At 44.1% G+C, this 17,738-nt stretch overlaps 2 protein-coding genes across 4 annotated transcripts in view; both read left to right on the top strand.

The window, feature by feature from the left end:
- Positions 1–17,738, top strand: part of LOC126086050 (zinc finger protein 613-like) — a 167,393-nt gene that overhangs the window by 67,766 nt on the left and 81,889 nt on the right. The window lies entirely within an intron of this gene.
- Positions 2,114–17,738, top strand: part of LOC126086060 (zinc finger protein 350-like) — a 31,471-nt gene continuing 15,846 nt past the window's right edge. Inside the window, exons 1-2 of one of the 2 annotated variants that reach the window (XM_049902101.1) lie at positions 2,114–2,495; positions 14,422–14,623. In XM_049902101.1, the coding sequence (XP_049758058.1) occupies positions 14,609–14,623 (15 nt within the window). In that variant the 5' untranslated portion in view covers positions 2,114–2,495; positions 14,422–14,608. Of the gene's footprint in view, positions 2,525–14,421; positions 14,624–17,738 lie in introns of both variants that reach the window. The other variant, XM_049902100.1, reaches the window with a different exon arrangement.

The following is a 17,738-nucleotide window of genomic DNA, read 5'->3' as shown; positions in this document are numbered from 1 at the left end:
CAGATGTAATTTGAACCAAGACCTACGTGTACTACCTATGTCAATAAACGAGGAGTGGGTATATAGATAGGGCTTTTGGCTGTGCATGGCCTTGTGACTACTACTAAATGATTGGGTGGGACTATGCAAAAAAAGGTGCTTGTGGCCCACCAAGGGGATTGGACAGCATTGCTAATAATGCAAATAAGGGGCATGGAAACCTTTGGGGATGGGACCATGCAAATAAGGTGTATGGAACCCTAACAAGGGGATTGGCCAGTTTTGCCATCCCGCTAGGCTTAAAGAGAGACATGGAGACAAGGACCCATAACATGGAAGACAGCAAGAGATGGCAGTGCAGCAGTAGCAAAAGCGATAGTAGTGCAAGATGGCAGGAACCAGGACACCAGCGCAGGACGGCTGCAGTGGGGCTTACTGATCATGGAGCTAAGGGCTGTAACACTTGCCAGAGAAGTCCATGAGCAGATGCTGGCAGCAGAAGGCCCCGAGTAGGGCCCAGCAGCAGAGGGCAAGAAGAAGCTGTCCTGATCAAGAACTGTATCCTGAGTTGTTCTGTTACTTTTGAGAAATTCCTGATCCCAAGTTGCACCCTGTTACTTCCCTAATAAACCACTTAACTGTAAGTATGGTTTGTGAGTTCTGTGAGACACAGCAGCAAATTACCAAACCTAAATACCAGAGGGAGAGCACTGAGGGGATGGGGAGTAGTTGATGTTAGAGAGGATGGAGTGATACTGCAGCTTGGAGAAGCTGGACTTTTGGGACGTCTTTAACTTCCACCTCATAGGAATTAGCTTTGTGCAGATCCTTATAAAATGAATTATTCACTTACTAAGTGTCGTTACGCAGCATCTTACATACTTTGGACATGTTGTCAGGAGGGATCAGTCCCTAGAGAAGGACATCATGCTTGGCAGAGTACAGGGTCAGCGGAAAAGAGGAAGACCCTCAATGAGGTGGATTGACACAGTGGCTGCAACAATGAGCTCAAGCATAACAACGATTGTAAGGATGGCTCTGGACTGGGCAGTGTTTCCTTCTGTTGTGCATAGGGTGACTATGAATCGGAACCAACTTGACAGCACCTAACAAACAACAAGTGTTGTTTGGGGTGCATTTTGTATGGAAATCTCAAATCAAATCAATATCAAATAAAAAATATTATCACAATACCCAATTTTTCACTTCTCTGTTAAGTTCTGATACCAGCTCCTGCTAAACAAAGGTTGACGGGTTGAACCCACCCATTGGGCCTGCTGGAGAAAGACCTGGCAATCTGCTCCCATAAAGACTATAGCCAATAAAACCCTACGGGGCAGTTCTCCTGTCACATGGGGTCACTATGTGTCCAAATCGACTTAATGGCACCTATCAGCAACGACATCCACCCAGAGTTAAGTCGAATCTCACAAGTTAAAAGTACACAGCCCTTCAGACTGCCAAATAGGCAGACGCTAGCCATAGTCTGGGAATCCACATGACGGCCACACTTTCAAACTGATAGCTACGAATTTGAGGTCTCCCTTCCCCCTTCAGGATTCCCACGGCAAGCTCTGGAGTGCCTATGGGCTCCCTCACTCCTTACCTGCTGGCTCCACCTACTCCTTTGGGTTAAGTAATGCAATGGACTGACTCACAGAAGTCACGGAAAGTGCTATACTTACTATTACAGATTTAACAAATGAATACAAATTAGGGTCAGCATAAAAAAGGAGATGCATTAGGTGATGACTGGGAGGATTCCCAAAGAGGAACTTACGTGTTCCAAAAACGGACAGCCTCTCCCCTATGCCTCTGTCTCAAGTATAACCTAGGCTCATTCCACCTGCTCTTTCTCCTCCTCTGTGTCGGCCACTCTCATACCGTACCAGCTTCTCCAAACCTTTTTGTGTCTTTAAAAGCTGCTTCCTGCACGTCGTTTTCCTTCAGAAGCTTTCCGGGGTTGTCCCTTAACGGCTTTTTGTTGTTGCATTTTTCTTCCCCAGGAGCGCGTTGGCTGCTGTACAGACACTTGAATTCACACTTGTACGTTTCCAGACTTTAAAAAAAAAAAAAATTGTAAATGGGCGTGGCCATAGTCTCTGCCCAGCCCTTTGAAAGCAACTTAATCCGGTCCATAATTTCCTTGTGAATCTCGAGTCTCTGAAAATCTATCCAATTTCCGCAAGGGCTGAGGAGCCAGGAAACCGGACAGTTTTCACGGTTTTTCGGCTTCCAGGTGGTCCCTGGCTCCTGGCATAAAACAAGGGCCACTTAGCCTTCTGTACGGCAGGTATTCAGATATGGCCGACTCCAGAGAGACACGGCGAGAAAGGCGCAGACATATTACTTCCTACGGCAATGCCAGAAATCCAATTGTTCGCCGTCCGTCAAAAACTGCAGACCCTCGCCGGCCGCCGTAGGTGGACGAGGTTTCTGGGCCAGGGGTCGAAAAGTAGGAGCTGTTTACGGAAGTGCAAGGTTTCGGAACTCTTCGTGGTTCAGGAAGAAAACAAGTCAGTGTGTGTTTTGTTCTTGGAACAAGGTGAGGGGGGGCGGGGTGCGTGGACGTGGTGTAGTGAGGGGAGCGCCGGGATGGAGGTGCTTGGGGCAAGCAGTTGGGAGTCCGGTGCCTCTGGGGTGTAGAAAAGCTTAAATGCAAAATTCTTTAAACAGGGCTTCTTAAGTGGATAATCCGCTAGCAGATTGGCACGAAGCTCGTTGCTGGGGGCGAAGAAAAATGTTTTAAGAAAGTTAGGAAGCGCTAACAAGCTCCGAAGGATTAGTTAAGCGAGAAGTCTTAAATTTGGCGGGAAGGATTATAAAAACGGCGAAAGAATTCATTGGTTAGTATGGGTATCGATTTATGATTAGTTGGCTTCGACTGACTGTGTCAGCAACATTTGAATGTCAGAATGATATAAACCAGTCTCTTACGTCTTAAATTGTTGTTAGGTGCCTGCCATTGAGTCGTTCCAACACACAGCGACCCCATGTACGACAGAAATAAACAGTGCCCGGTCCTATGCCATCCTCAACAATCGTTGCTACGTTAGAGCCTATTGTTGCAGCCACTGTGTCAATCCATCTCTGTCGAGGGTCTTTCTCTTTTTCACTGACCCTCTACCAAGCGTGATGTCCTTCTCCAGGGACTGATCCCTCCTGATAACATGTCCAAAGTATGTCAGACAAAGTCTCGCCGTCCTCTCTTCTATGGAGCATTCTGGCTTTACTTTTTCCAAGACAGATTTGTTCATTTTTCTCGCAGGTTCATGGTGTATTCAGTATTTTTCACCAACACCGTAATTCAAAGGCATCAGTTTTTCTTCCGTCTTCCTTCTCCGTATTCCTTATTGTTTATGGCTGCTTTTTTTCCTACCTTAGACAGGCAGTTCCTCAGTAGCATTCCATTGTTTGCATAAAGATTACTGCCAAGAAAACCCTATGGAGCATAGTTTTTCTATGTCACACATGAGGTCACCATGACTCAATGGCAACTAACAACAGCATCATTTCTTGAGTATGGTTTGACTTTACCCAGGACACATGGCATAAACTTTATGCAGCTCTGAAAAATAGCTCTGGGAAAAGTCTCAGCGTACTGCAATGAGTAGTTGAAATTTATGCCTTGAGTTTGAACATTTATATAACAGGCATGAGCTTGAGGTAAGCATGTTTGTATAATGATTAAGGGTGACCCAACTGTCAGGGTATGGAGTCTTTGTGGACCTCTCTGTTTCTAAGGGGTGGAAGTCGTGTTTATCTTGGATGCGGTGTCTGGTTCAGGTTTGGGATTTCATATGAGGCTCATTGATGTTGGGGCGGGACAGGGAATGGACATCGTTTGGGGTATCTGGTCCAGGTTTTGCATTAATATGGGCATGGGGTGGCTGTGCCTGGTACAGAGAGGCTTGTGAGACCTGAAGCTTTCGAAGCCCAGGACCCCTGGCTGGTGGTTGGATTGAGGTTGAAATCTTGGCTGCTGGGACAGAGGATGTATGATCCCTGGGCAATAGTTTGAAAGCTCTGATTTAGATAATCATATGTCTTTTCACCTCTATTTCATGGATTGGCTAAGTACAGATAGAGAAACCAATATGCAGCAGTTGTTATCAATCTGTGACAGAGACCTTAGGGCCCGAAAAGCTTCACATACATACATGCTTTATGGTTTGATGATAGAATCTCTATTTTGTTAATTATTTATCTGTAAAAATGGTCAAGTCATAGTAGTAGCATCAGAACGTGTCTAACTTCAGGGAGGATAATGACCTGGATTAACCTAAAGCTGATTCCCATGAGGTGAAGGTCAGACATACCTCTGCCCTCCAACCTTTTTAGCAGACTGACACCAGCCGTCCCTCCCATGACATTCTCTCCTTCTCTTCTGGGTTCCATAATCCTCTGCAATGGACACACAAACCTCACAGACCATATGTAAAAATGGCATGGCGGGGCAGGTGTCTGACCTTGATCTCCTCTAACTTCACAAGGGAGAAGGAAAATCATTATCAGCATCAGCCACCCAAGACTGATCCCTGTGATATGGAGGTAAGATATACCTCCTCTCACCAACGTTTTGACCAGTTCTGACACCAACTGACCCTCCCACGGCACTCTCTACTTCTCTGCTGAGTTTGGTAATTCATTTCAGTGGCCATACAGAACTCATGAACCAAACTCACAATTATGGGGTTTATCAGGGAAGTAACAGGATACAACTCAGGATCAGGATCAAATTAAAAGTAACAGGAACAATTCAGAATACCATTCTTAATCAAGACAGCTTATTCTAACCCTCTGCCACTGGGCCCTGCTCGAGGCCTTCTCAGGCAAGTGATAGAGCTTTTAGCTCCGTGGGTCAGCAAGTCTAGCTCTGCCAAGTGCTCAGAGGCATCTCCCTTTGCCAGCAAGCCTTCTGCCTGAAGGCTGAGAAGCCCACTGAGCCATCTCTTGTGGGTCTTCTGGTTCTGCTGCCTCTGCTGCTGCTTCTTGCCATTATCTTTAACTGTCTTCTGTTTTAGAGCTCTTTTTCCCTGTCTCCTGGGTCTAGGAGGTTCCCAGTGCAGGGACTCTGGGCCCAAAGGATGTGCTCCGCTCCCATCTCTTCTTTTGGTGGTAGTGAGTTCCCCTTGTCAGCCTCTAGGATGGCTCATTTTAAGGTTAGAGCGATGGCAAAACTGACCAGTCCCCTTGTTAGGGTACTGTACACCTTATTTACGTTAATAGCAAGCTATCCAATCCCCTTGGGCCACAGCACTTTGTTTGCATAGTCCCGCCCAGACATTTGGTGGGAGTTACAAAGACCATGACTAGAAGGGCCATATTAAGTAATTCACTGTACCAAATCATGCCTACAGATAAGTGGCTTGTTAAGGAAGTAATAGGGTACAACTCAGGATTAGGATCAACATGCTACAACTCAGGATCAGGATCAGGAAGCAGGCAGGCAAACTCTCCCTTCTTCAGTGCAAGACAGTCCTCAGCAGTTCTCAGTAGGACAAGCCTCATCTCAGCACCCTGAGGACAGGCTCTTTGGGCCCTCTCATGACAGGTTCCTCTTGGCCCTGCAGTCTGTCACCACTGACTCTGCTGCAAGGCCTATTGTGGGCCTCTCACCACCACCTCTGTGCTTGGCCACTTTGGGTCTGTTGGCAACTTCAGTGTAACAGCCCATGACCTGTATTACAGCTCTTCTAGGAGCTTCCTCGCCTCCTTTCTCTCTCTCCGCATCTTCCCTCTTTTCTTTCTACCTTCTGCTTCTTCTTGCTGCTTTTCTTCCTGCTGCTTTTCTTCCTGCTTTCTCTCCGTGAAACCTCTGTGTGGTTGGCTGCTTATATCTACAAACTCCTTGTCAATTGCAAGGCATGAACCTCCCACCAATGCCAAGAACTGACCAATCCCTTTTTGGTAGGGCACAGACACTTTGTATTGTAGGCTACACCTTATTTGCATGATCTATAGTTACTTTTTTGCATATTTTATAGACCAATCCCTGCAAGGTACATACGAGTCACAGGACAGATTGCAGCCCAGGGCTAGACAAAAAGGTTGTTTACAGCTTACCTAGGAAATGTCGGTCAACCAGGACAAAAGTAATAAACCCTCTGGGGTAGAAAATCAGGGCAAAGGTAACTCCTCAGGGCTTAGGAGAGAAAACTCTCAAGCTGTTTTTCCGAAGAATCAAGGCAAAAGGCCTCATAAAGGAACTCATTTCACCACATCATCTCTCTGGCAAGGTGACCCGTATGCCAGTTTATTAGCAAGTCCTTGTGTTTTTTAGTGTGGCTCAGAGAACTTGGTTTGGCCCTTTGACTCTGGTTTCTGAAAATGACCTGAGCAATCAAGATGCCTTTTTTTCAAAATTAGCCAGGCATTTGGGGATACCCAGGCCCTACATCTGGTGAACTAACCTCAGGAAGGAAGGGGGACCTGATGCAGTCATGCATATTCATTGATTGGATGGATTATAACTGTGCATTAAGGCCCAAGTCTTGCATTTTCATTGAGATCTGGAAGACTAGGGGACCTGAGACCTTGGAGTGCCCTTTTTGGGACCTCCTGGATTGGTGAGAACATCCATGCACAGGAGACGCAGCTGCACATCTAAACGAATAATTTCTTTTATAAGGATCAGCACAAAACTGGTTCCAAGTGAAGCAGAGGTTAAAGATGTTCCAAATGACCAACTTCTCCAAACTGCTGGACCACTCCATCATCTCTAATAACAACTATTCCCCCCAACCCCCACCCAGTACGCTCCCTCTCAACCTTGGGTTCCGTAATTCGCTGCGACATCTCACAGAACTCACTGTGTAAAGGAAATGGCTCATGCAGCTGTGGAGGCTGCCAAGTCCCAAATTTGTGGGTCAGGCATAGACTTCTCTTGACACATGTGGCTGCAGGGACTGATGAACCCAAACTGGCAGTTTACACCATAGGCTGCTGGCTCACAAGGCTGTGGAAGCTGGTGAATCAGGTCATAGGATAGGCCACCGGCCCACAGGGCTGTGGAGGCTGGCAAATCCCAGAATCAGCAGGTTAGATGGCAGACCTCTGACTCAAGTCCCAAGAACTGAAGGTTAGATGATCTCATGAACTGGACGTGGGATTCAGATGAAATGAAAGAGAGGGCCCCAGCAGGGCACATCCCAGGGAATGTAGTAACTTGAATAAGGGTGGGACTTGAGTCATGCCTGCTTGCAGGGCTTCAATCTAAGACACACCCCATACCAATCCTGCCTCATCAACAGATGGAGGTCACACATAAAATGAAGGACAACCATACAATATTGGCCATCTTGGCCTACCCAGGTTGACACATAACCCCAACCATCACTGGTTCCAGAGACCTTATTTGCATTGTTGTTGTTGTTAGGTGCTGTGGAGTTGGTTCCTGCTCATAGCGACCCTATGTACAACAGAATGAAACACTGCCCAGTTGTATGCCATTCTCAGTCATTGTTGTGCTTGAGCCCACTGTTGCAGCCACTGTGTCAATCCATCTCTTTGAGGGTCTTCCTCTTTTTTGCAGACCCTCTACTTTACCAAGCATGATGTGCTTCTCCAGGCACTGATCCTTCCTGATAACATGTCCAAAGTATGTGAGAGGTAGTCTAGTTGTCTTTGCTTCTAAGGAGCATTCTGTTTGTTCTTCCAAGACATTTGTTCATTCATTTGGCAGTCCATGGTATATTTAGTATTCCTCGCCAACACCGTAATTCAAAGGCATCAATTCTTCTTCAGTCTTCCTTATTCATCATCCAGCTTTCGCACGCCTATGAGGCAATCGAAAACACCATGACTTGGGCCAGGCTCACCTTAGCCTTCAAGGTGACATCTTTGCTTTTCAACACTTTAAAGAGGTCTTTTGCAGCAGATTTGCCCAATGCAACGCGTCTTTTGATAATCATTCTGCGTGAGTCACAAAGACCATGGCTGTTAGGTTATGTTCTTAGGTGCCATCGAGTCGGTTCTGACTTAGAACAACGCGATGTACAACAGAACAAAACACTGCCTGGTCCTGCGCCATCCTAACAATCATTGTTATGCTTGAGCCCATTGTTGCAGCCACTGTGTCAGTCCATCTCTTTGAGTGTCTTCTTCTTTTTTTCTGGCTGTTTACTTTACCAAGCATGATGTTCTTCTCCAGGGACTGGGCCCTCCTAATAACATGTCCAAAGTATGTGAGATGAAATCTCACTATCCTTGCTCCTAAGGAGCATTTCGTTCGTTCTCCTGGCAGTCCACGGTATATTCAGTGTTCTTCACCAACACAATTCAAAGGCATCAATCAATTCTTCTTCCGTCTTCCTAATTCATTGTCCAGCTTTTGCATGCAAATGAGGCGATTGAAAGCACCATGGCTTAGGTAAGGCACACCTTAGTCCTTAAAGCACATCTTTGCTTTTTAATGCTTCAAAGAGGTCTTTTGCAGCAAATTTGCCCAATGCAATGCGTTGTTTGATTTCTTGACGGCTGCTTCCATGATCATTGATTGTAGATCCAAGTAAAATGAAGTACTTGACAACTTCAATGTTTTCTCCTTTTATCATGATGTTGCTTATTGATCCAAACCAAACCCATTGCTGTCAAGTCGGTTCCTGGAGATATAATCCATACTGAAGGCCTTTGATCTTCATCAGTAAGTGCATCCAGTCCTCTTCACTTTCAGCAAGCAAGGTTGTGTCATCTGCATATGGCAGGTTTTAATGATGCTGTGTTCTTCTTCATATAGTCCAGCTTACTGGATTATTTACTCAGCATACAGATTGAAGAAGTATGGTGAAAAGATACAACCCTGATGCACACCTTTCCTGACTTTTAATCATGCAGGTCATGGCTAGAAGGGCCATATTAAGTAATTCATTACACTGCAATGTCCCTGGGGACACTGGAGGCCCCATGCAGGGACATTTCCGAAACCTTGCTTGATGCGTCTCTTCCTTTGTATGCTTTCTGGTTATAATAAATGGGTAAGTATAGCTAATAGTTTCTGTGAGTTCTGTGAGTCATTCTAGCCAATTATTGAATTTTCCGGGGACGGTGAGAACCAGTAAAGAGGCTAGTGTTTGCCTATTTGGCAGGGGCTGGAAGGAGAGTCCTCACTTGTGGAGATCTGACTCTGGGTTATTAAGGTCAGAGAGAGAAAGTGCCACATAGGTGGCTGCTGTCAGAATGATGACATGGGAAAGTAGGGATATGAGTTATCTTCACATTTTGGAAATAAGCCTTATATTGACTGTTATTTATACATTTATACAACCTTTTTGGTTCCAGTTGCCATTGGTAGTGAGTGATAGCATTGGCATGGAAGTGAGTATGTGTGGTGTGTGGTACAGTTCTGGCCAAGTGTTTATGTGTATATATATGAAGTCTGCTTGAGGATTTGTGGTATAGCATTTTATCTTTGAATAGAAAATTCTTTGAATCTCTTTTTTCATGTAGATGGTAAAATGAGTAATTGATTTTATAAGGATCAGCACAAAACTGGTTCCTATGAAGCACATGTTAAAGATGTCTCGAATGTTCAACTTTTCCAAATTGCTGTACCACTCCATCGTTTTTAACATCAACTACTCCTCCTCTACTCAGTACTTTCCCTTTGGACTGTGGTTTCGGTAGTTTGCTGCAGCATCTCACAGAACTCATGAACCATACTTACAGTTAAGTGGTTTATTAGGGAAGTAATGTGTACAGCTTGAGATCAGGGTCAACTTGGAAGTAACAGAAGCAACTCAGGACAGATTGTTCTTACCCTTTGCCTTCAGGCCCTGCTGGAGCCTTGCTGCCACCAGGCCCTGCCAGAGGCCTTCTCCTGTCAGGCCTTGCTGGGAGTCTTGCTGTGGCTATTTCTTGCTGTCTTCCATGTTAAGGATTCTCTCAGCATCTCCCTTTAAGCCTAGTGGGATAGCAAAATTGACTAATCCACTTGTTATGGTTCCGTATACCTTATTTGCACGGTTGCACCCCCAAAAGGATGCCAAGCACCTTATTTATATTATTAGCAAGCTATCTAATCCCCTTGATGGGCCACCAACACCTCATTTGCATAGTCCCACCCAATCATTTGGTGGGAGTTACAAGACTATGGCTAGAAAGGCCATATAAAAGTGACCCATCGCACCACAAGCCACCCCCTGGCTTTTGGTTCTCTCATACTTGGAGGATAACTTCTCCCTCCCAATCATTTTTCTAGTCAAAACAGCCATTAACAATTAGTCCTTCAATAAGGTAATGAGTCCTCAGGGTGAAATTACTCAGTTACCGGGCATTTAGGTCTGCTGCGGATGTCCATCTGATCTGGTCAAGTTCCCCAAAAGTCGTCTAGGCTTCACCCTTTCTGGCCTCTGATAAAATTTAACTGAGAGATTATTCGCTTGCTCTGAGCCTCATGAAGTATCTGCGTAGCAAAACCTTTAAGGGACTTTAGGTTCAGCCACTGTACTCCAGCTCAGCAGTGCCTCCTTTAGTCCACTGTTTCACACTTAACGGTTCTACAATTAAAGTTTTTTACAATCACAGTTAACTGTGTTAACAGTCAACACTCACAACTGAATCAAATAATCCTATCAACATCTTCCCCCACCCTTTCTTCCCTAGACCCATGAGGAAATGTGGAACCTACTCAGTAGAGATCCTTCCATGTCCCCCTCATTTTGTGTCTAAGCACACCCACAAAAGTATGTAAGGCAGCCACTTCATGCTGTTATCTTCCCCCATCCTAGATAACCCACTGCCGTGGAGTCAGTTCTGACTCAACAGCGACCCTATAGGACAGAGTAGATAGATAGGCATTGTTTAAATTCTAGGTAGACATTGTTTAAATTGCCCAGCCCTATCAAACCAGTACTCTGAGGGGACAAGCATCTTCCTTTATCTGATGAATCTTCTCCTCCTTTTTGAACTTGGAGCATCTGCATCCATAAGCAAAGTCTAGTCCAGAGCAAGCAGTCTACAGCAGTTCACAGTGTCAAACATCTTGCTCCTCATTCAGTCAGGTTCTGTTCATCTCATCCCTGGCTCCTGGGTCAATGTGTATCAACTCTGGGCACAGGAATCCACACAACTCCCTGCACTTCAGGCCATCCAGCCCCTTCTCACTCATCCCTAGCCCCTGTAGGCTAGGGCAGTGGGCACCACCCATAGGCTCAAGAGTCCACACAATGCCCTGTACTTCAGAGCAGCCAGCCCTTTCTCTCTTTTATCCCTACCCTCATGGCTAGGACAACAGGTGCCAGTGGAACATGTCCAAAACTCAACGTATCTCTTCATTGCTGCGTCTTCCCCCACGTGGTCACCGCAGGCAAGCGGTGTCTACTTGCCACAGGCTGTCTACTTGCCAACTCCCTTTAACTTCCAGTTGCAGAAGAGGGTCATTCTAGTGGGTACTGACTTGTCCTACCTTAATGCACCCAAAAACAAACAACTTGCTTGAAATTCAAAAAGCAAAACAGCCAGTTTTTTTCTGCAAGCTTTTCATCAGATGCAAATTTTCTACTTTTTCAGCAGTTCTGGGTAGGTCTGCGTGTCTTCTCAGATGCTTAGGTTTTTGACCTAAGCCCCTGATACTCTCTATACATAGGGCCACTGCGTTCAAGCCAACAGCCTGTGTTCTTTCAGGAAAATCCTAGTTCTCCTTTTAACATATCAAATCAAGTATTGGCTGAAGGCGGAGTTACACGCTCTTTGTTATTTATAATACTTATAGGCCAGTTTTACAACACTAGGTAGCAGAAACATTCAGTATCTATAATACATTCAAATTAACACATAACCCTTTCCAAAACATTCCAGTTTCATCTTCTCTGCACGTTGACTATCTTCTCATTCATATGCATGTGGCCTTGGGCCTCTGGCTGGGTGGAACCAGATGACCCCAGTCCCCTATCAATCATTGTGTTTATCTGGCCTAGCGTTTTGCCCAAGTCATTCCAGATGCAGCTTTTCTCCCCTTAGCTGTAGCATAACACCTCTTACTTTCCTTTCAGCCATTACAGGTAACAACCAAAGGAACCATCTAAGAATCATAAGTTTTACTTCTTATATCACTTTGTTCTTTCTCTTGCAAAATTCCATGGTTCCATCAGTCTGGAGCCATTGCAACAAATCCCACTTCTGACGCCAACCAAATGAATAATTTATAAGCATCAGCACAAAGGTGGTTCCTATGAGGCAGAGGTTAAAAATGTTGCATATGCCCGACTTTTCCACACTGCTGTACCACTTCATCATTTCTAAAATCAACTACTCCCTGTTTACTCAGTAGTCTCCCTTCTGTCTTTGGGTTGAGTAATTCACTGCAACGTTTCACAGAACTCACAAACCATGCTTAGAGTTAAGTGACTTATAAGGAAAGTAACAGGGTATAACTTATGACTGAGATCAACTTGAAGTAACAGGAACAATTCAGGACATAGTTCTTAGATCAGAACAACTTCTTCTTGCCCTCTGCCGCCAGGCCCTGCTGGGGGCCTTGCTGGTGCTGCCATCTCTCGGTGTCTTCTGTATTATAGCTCCTCTCTCTCTCTTCTCCCCCCCCCCCCCACCCCCGTGTCTCCCTTTAAGCCTAGCAGAATGGCAAAATTGACCAATCCCCACATTAGGGTTCCATACACCTTATTTATACGGTCCGATCCCCTCAAGGGTGCCATGCATCTTATTTGCATTATTAGCAAGCTATCAAATCCCCTTGGTGTGCCACAAGTACCTTGTTTGTATAGTCTCACTCAATCATTTGATGGGAGTTATAAGACCATAGCTAGAAAGGTCATGTAAAAGCAACCCATCACACTGCAATGATCTTACTGTCTGATAATAACCTTGATTTTCTTTCCCATTTTGTAATGTTTACATCTTAGTCTTATCATGATGCATTGGATCAGCCTCTCAGTACAGAATAGGAAAATAGGGTTGTAGTTGAGGTACAGAGCTTTGTTTTGTTGGCTACTCATAGTATTCACTTGCTATATTGTCTAGAGTTAGCATCTTTTCAGGAAAAGTGCCATAAAATTATAAATTCATCTAGTATTTCAAATGTAATGATATAACAAGGTTTGTATTATTATTTCAAGGCTAAAAATATGTCTGTTATCTGAGTCATGTCTCCTGTTAATTCCTTATATTCTTTTATTTTCATCACTTCTCTTTTTCTTATCAATTCAGTACAAATGTGTGTATCTTATTGGTCTGTTCAAACAACAAGCTTTTTGTATTGTTGAACTCTTCCATTTCTTTGTTGTTTTTTAAAAATGTATCTTTAAAAAAATGTATAACTCAATTATTAAGGGACAATATAAAAAAAAAAAGCCCAGTGCCGTTGAAGGGACAATATACATATATGCAAATATGGCTTAGAAAAAGAAATAGAACCTTGCCAGCACCCAGTGTTCCCGATCCTGTCTAAACCTCGCACCCAGAGGTAATTATCATCCTGGTCTTTATAGCAAGCAATTCCAGCTTTTTGTTTATAGTTTTACTATGCAGTTAATTATTCCTTATCATTAATATTTAGTTTTGCCTGTTTTCAACTGAATATAAATGGAATTGTGTCATGCACCCTTTATGTCAGGATTACTTGCTCAATATTGTATTTGGAAGTCATTTGTGTTGTTACAACTTGCTTTGCCTTGTAACAATAGTTAACCAACTTATTCTGCAAATGGCTACAGTGTAAATGTTTTAGGCTTTGCAGGCCGCATGAGATCTCCCACATATGATTCTTTATTATTTGTTTAGTTTTATAATACCTTAAAATGTTAAACATTGTTTTTCTCTTTCAATGGATGTAGTTTTGTACGGCATTTCATTGTTTGTATTTAGCTTTTCTTACTATTAGTGTACATTTAGGCTATTATGGATAATGCTGCTATGAATATTGTACACGTCTTGTGGTTCAAATGTGCATTCAGTTTGGATGGATATATACCTAGTGTATACATCAGACTTAAGTTGTTATTTCAGAGTGTATCTGTAACATCAACCTCATAGAGATGCCTAAGTGATTTCTAAAGTAGTTGTACCACTCTACAGTTCCATCATTAGGATATTCTTCACTGTATAGTTGTGTTTTATGGGGCCTACTTAAAATGTTTCCATACCGTAATATCATCTTATTTTCTTAAACCTTCGTTGATTTACCTTTCTCATTGAGAGTCACAGTTGATTTTTGTGTATCTTGTGAGGTAGGGATCAGTGTAATTTTTTTCCCTCATACATATCTGATTTTCTATCCAAGCACCATTTTTTTGAAAAGATATCTTTTACTCTGCAAATTCTGTGCTTTAATTTTATTACTCAGGTGTGTAAAATGTTCTGGGGCACCAAGCAAAGGGACAGTCAACAGTATTGAGGAACTGTGTTAAGGTGAGTGCAAAGATAAGGGACAGCATCTCTACCCAGAGGGAATGTACCATTCACACTGAGTTTTCCCTTCTGCCACAGGTCCTGACTCCCCAGCAGCAAGAGAATCAATTGAAGGAAGGAGGAAGAAGTTCCAGGATTTGGGTATCATTTCTGGGGATACTCTTCATGGGAAACTGGGATAGTCTGAACAGGAATTTAGAGCTGATCCAGAAGACAGAAAGACAGAGCATTCCAGCTGCTGGCCATTTTCCAAAAACAAAAGAAAATGATGAAGACACAGGTGACTTTTGCTTGGTTTTATGCATCTTTTATTCCCTAGTAGATTTGTAGATGCCTGTGAAATATCGGTTCAGTTAATCTGAAAAGTATGCATTTGGAAATGTTGAGGTAGAGATAAATAAATTTAGACTCTGACTTCAACATTAGGCAAAGCAGAATCAGGAATATTGTTCACAGGTTTAGTGCATGTGGTGAGTTACTTAATACGGCCCTTTTTACTCTACATGGTCTTGTAACTCCAAAAAATAAATGGGTGGGACAATAAGTTGTTTGTGGCTCAACAAGGGGATTGGATGGTCTGCTAATAATGCAAATAAGGTGCATGGCACCCTTGTGGAGGTGGGGCCATGGAAATAATGTGCATGGAACCCTAACAAGGGGATTGGCTAGTTTTTCCATTCCACTAGGCTTTAAAAGATCACCAAGCCCAGAGCAGACGGGGACCTCACTACCACCAAGAAAGAAGAACCAGGAGTGGAGTGTGTTCTTTGGATCCCAGGTCCTTGTGGTGAGAGCCTCCTAGACCCAGGAGACAGAGAGTTGTAACACTGGAGAAGGTACAAGACAGCAAGAAGGCAGCGGCAGGCATGGCAGAAAAATGGCATCAGCAGAACCAGGAGACCAGCAGAAGACAGCTCAGTGGGCTTCCCAGCCCATGGAGCAAGGCAACTACAATGAGCATGCTGACCCACAGAGTGAGAGAGCTGAGTGCCTTTGGGCAAGAGGCTTTCTGGCCAGAGTGAGGTGCCTCTGGGCACTTGGCAGACCTAGACTCGCTGACTCACGGAGCAAGAGACCTAAGTGCCACGAGGCCAAGGCTTACTGGTGGAGTGGGGTGGCTCCGGACACTTACTGGCAGAGCTAAAGAGATTTGTAACACTTGACTAAGCAGGGCAGGGGCCAGGCCTGAGTGGGGGCCGAGGACCAAGAGAGGAGGCATATCCTCAGGAGACTTAGAGAAGCCTGTCCTCAGGAGGCCGAGAGGAGCCCTGCGCAGTCTAGAGGAGTGGAGAGCTGTCCTGCACTCAGGAAGGGTAACTTTGCCTACATGCTTCCTGATCCTGATCCCGAGTTGTAGCCTGTTGATCCTTAGCCCAAGTTGTAACCTATTACTTCTCTAATGAATGTCATAATTTCGAGTATTGTCTGTGAGTTCAGTTTGTCCATTGCAATGAATTAACAAACCCAGCAGAGAAGTAGAGAGTATCATAGGAGGACGGTTTGTGTCAGAAATGGTAAAGAGGGAGGAGAGAGGAGGTATGCCTGGCCTCTATCTCATAGGAATCAGCCTTGGGCTGATGCTGATCTTGATTCTTTCTCCTCCCCCTTGTGAAGTTAGATGAGGTCTAATGCCACCCACCACACCATTTTCTTATAATTAGCATTAAATTATTGATATTGCAATATATGACAGGTGGATACTGTGGGTTGCATTAGCTATCAACTTGCATTTAATATCTCTTATCAACAAACAAGAAAATCATTATAATTTACATGATATACACTGGTTAAAGGAGAAAAAAGATCAGTTTCTTGGGGGATTTCAATATTTCATGGGACTTTTGTCTGAGTGGTAAAATGAATTTTTTTTTATTGTGTTTTAAGTGAAAGTTTACAAATCAAGTCAGTCTCTCATACAAAAATTTATATACACCTTGCTATATACTCATAATTGCTCTTCTAATGAGACAGCACACTCCTTCCCTCCACTCTCTCTTTTTGTGTCCATTCGGCCAGCTTTTGACCCCCTCTGCCCTCTCATCTCCCCTCCAGACAGGAGATGCCAAAATGAGTTTCTTTATGTGTCCTTTTGCCTTGGTTCTTTGGAAAAACAGCTTGAGAGATTTTTTTCCCCAAGCCCTAAGGAGTTACCTTTGCCCTAGTTTTCTATCCCAGAGAATTTGTTACTTTTGCCAGATTGATTGACATTTACTCAGGAAGCTATAAACAACCTGGTTTTGATGCTTTTTCTCTGATTCTGGACTGCAGCCTGCCCTGTGATTGGTATGTGTCTTGCAGCGATTGGTCAATAGACTAAATGCAAATGAGATGAGTTGTAGCTCAACTACACATACTATGAAAATGAAGTGTCTGTGGCCTACTGAGAGGGGATTGGTCTGTTTGTGGCCCCCTTATTGGGAGGGGCCATGCATTGAAATTGATAAGGAGTTATGTCTGTGTGTATATATATATGTGTATATATATATATGTATACACACATACAACCAGCCCCACAGAGGTTGAGCAGGCAGGAAGAAGCAGAAGGAAGAAAGAAGAGAAGTAGAGAGAGAGGAGGCAAGGAACTCATAAAAGAGCTGTAACACTGGCCAGGGGTTATAGCACTGAAGACAGCAAGAGGACCGGAAGGGGCCCAGTGGCAGAGCTGGTGGCAACAGACAGTAGGGCCAAGAGAAGCCTGTCCTGAGGGGGCCGAGAGGATGCCTGTCCTCAAGGGGCCGAGAGGAGGCCTGTCCTGCTGAGAGGAGCTGAGAAAGCTGTCCTGCACTGAAGAGGGGAGACTTTGCCTACTTGCTGATCCCAAGTTGTACCCTGTTTCTTAATAAACCAGTTAGCTCTAAGTATGGTCTGTGAGTTTTATGTGGCCATTTCAACAGATTATCAAACCCATAAGAGAAATAGAAAATGTCCTGGGAGGAACTGCTGATGTCACAGTTGGTAAAAAGATTGGAGGGCGGAAGTATGTCTGACCTCCACCTCATGGAAATCAACTTTGGGTTTATCCTAGTCATTATCCCCCTTGAAGTTAGACAGGTTCAGGTGATCCTACTACAACTACTACTTCTTTCACCATTTTACACGGAGTAAGTTTCTTTGATGTTTGTTCCTAGAGGTGATGTGGTTGTTGGTATCCTGAACAGCAGCGTTCTCATAAATGCAAAAACAGGTTTCCTATGGCCGTTTCTTCTAGGGTTCCTCAAAGACCCCTGTAGGAATAGATGAGGCGACTCAGTGGACACAGGAGACAAACACAAGCTAACCTCTGGACTTAGCCTTGTGGTGGTCTGTGTTTATCCAGGAATTAAACCTAAACATCCTAGGAAAATGGAAGCATTGCACAGCTGTCAGATGGTTCTCAATGAACTGGTATTTTAGTT

This window comes from Elephas maximus, chromosome 11, assembly GCF_024166365.1.
Source record: "Elephas maximus indicus isolate mEleMax1 chromosome 11, mEleMax1 primary haplotype, whole genome shotgun sequence".
Taxonomy (NCBI): Eukaryota; Metazoa; Chordata; class Mammalia; order Proboscidea; family Elephantidae; genus Elephas; species Elephas maximus.
This window is presented reverse-complemented; position numbering and strand designations above follow the sequence as displayed.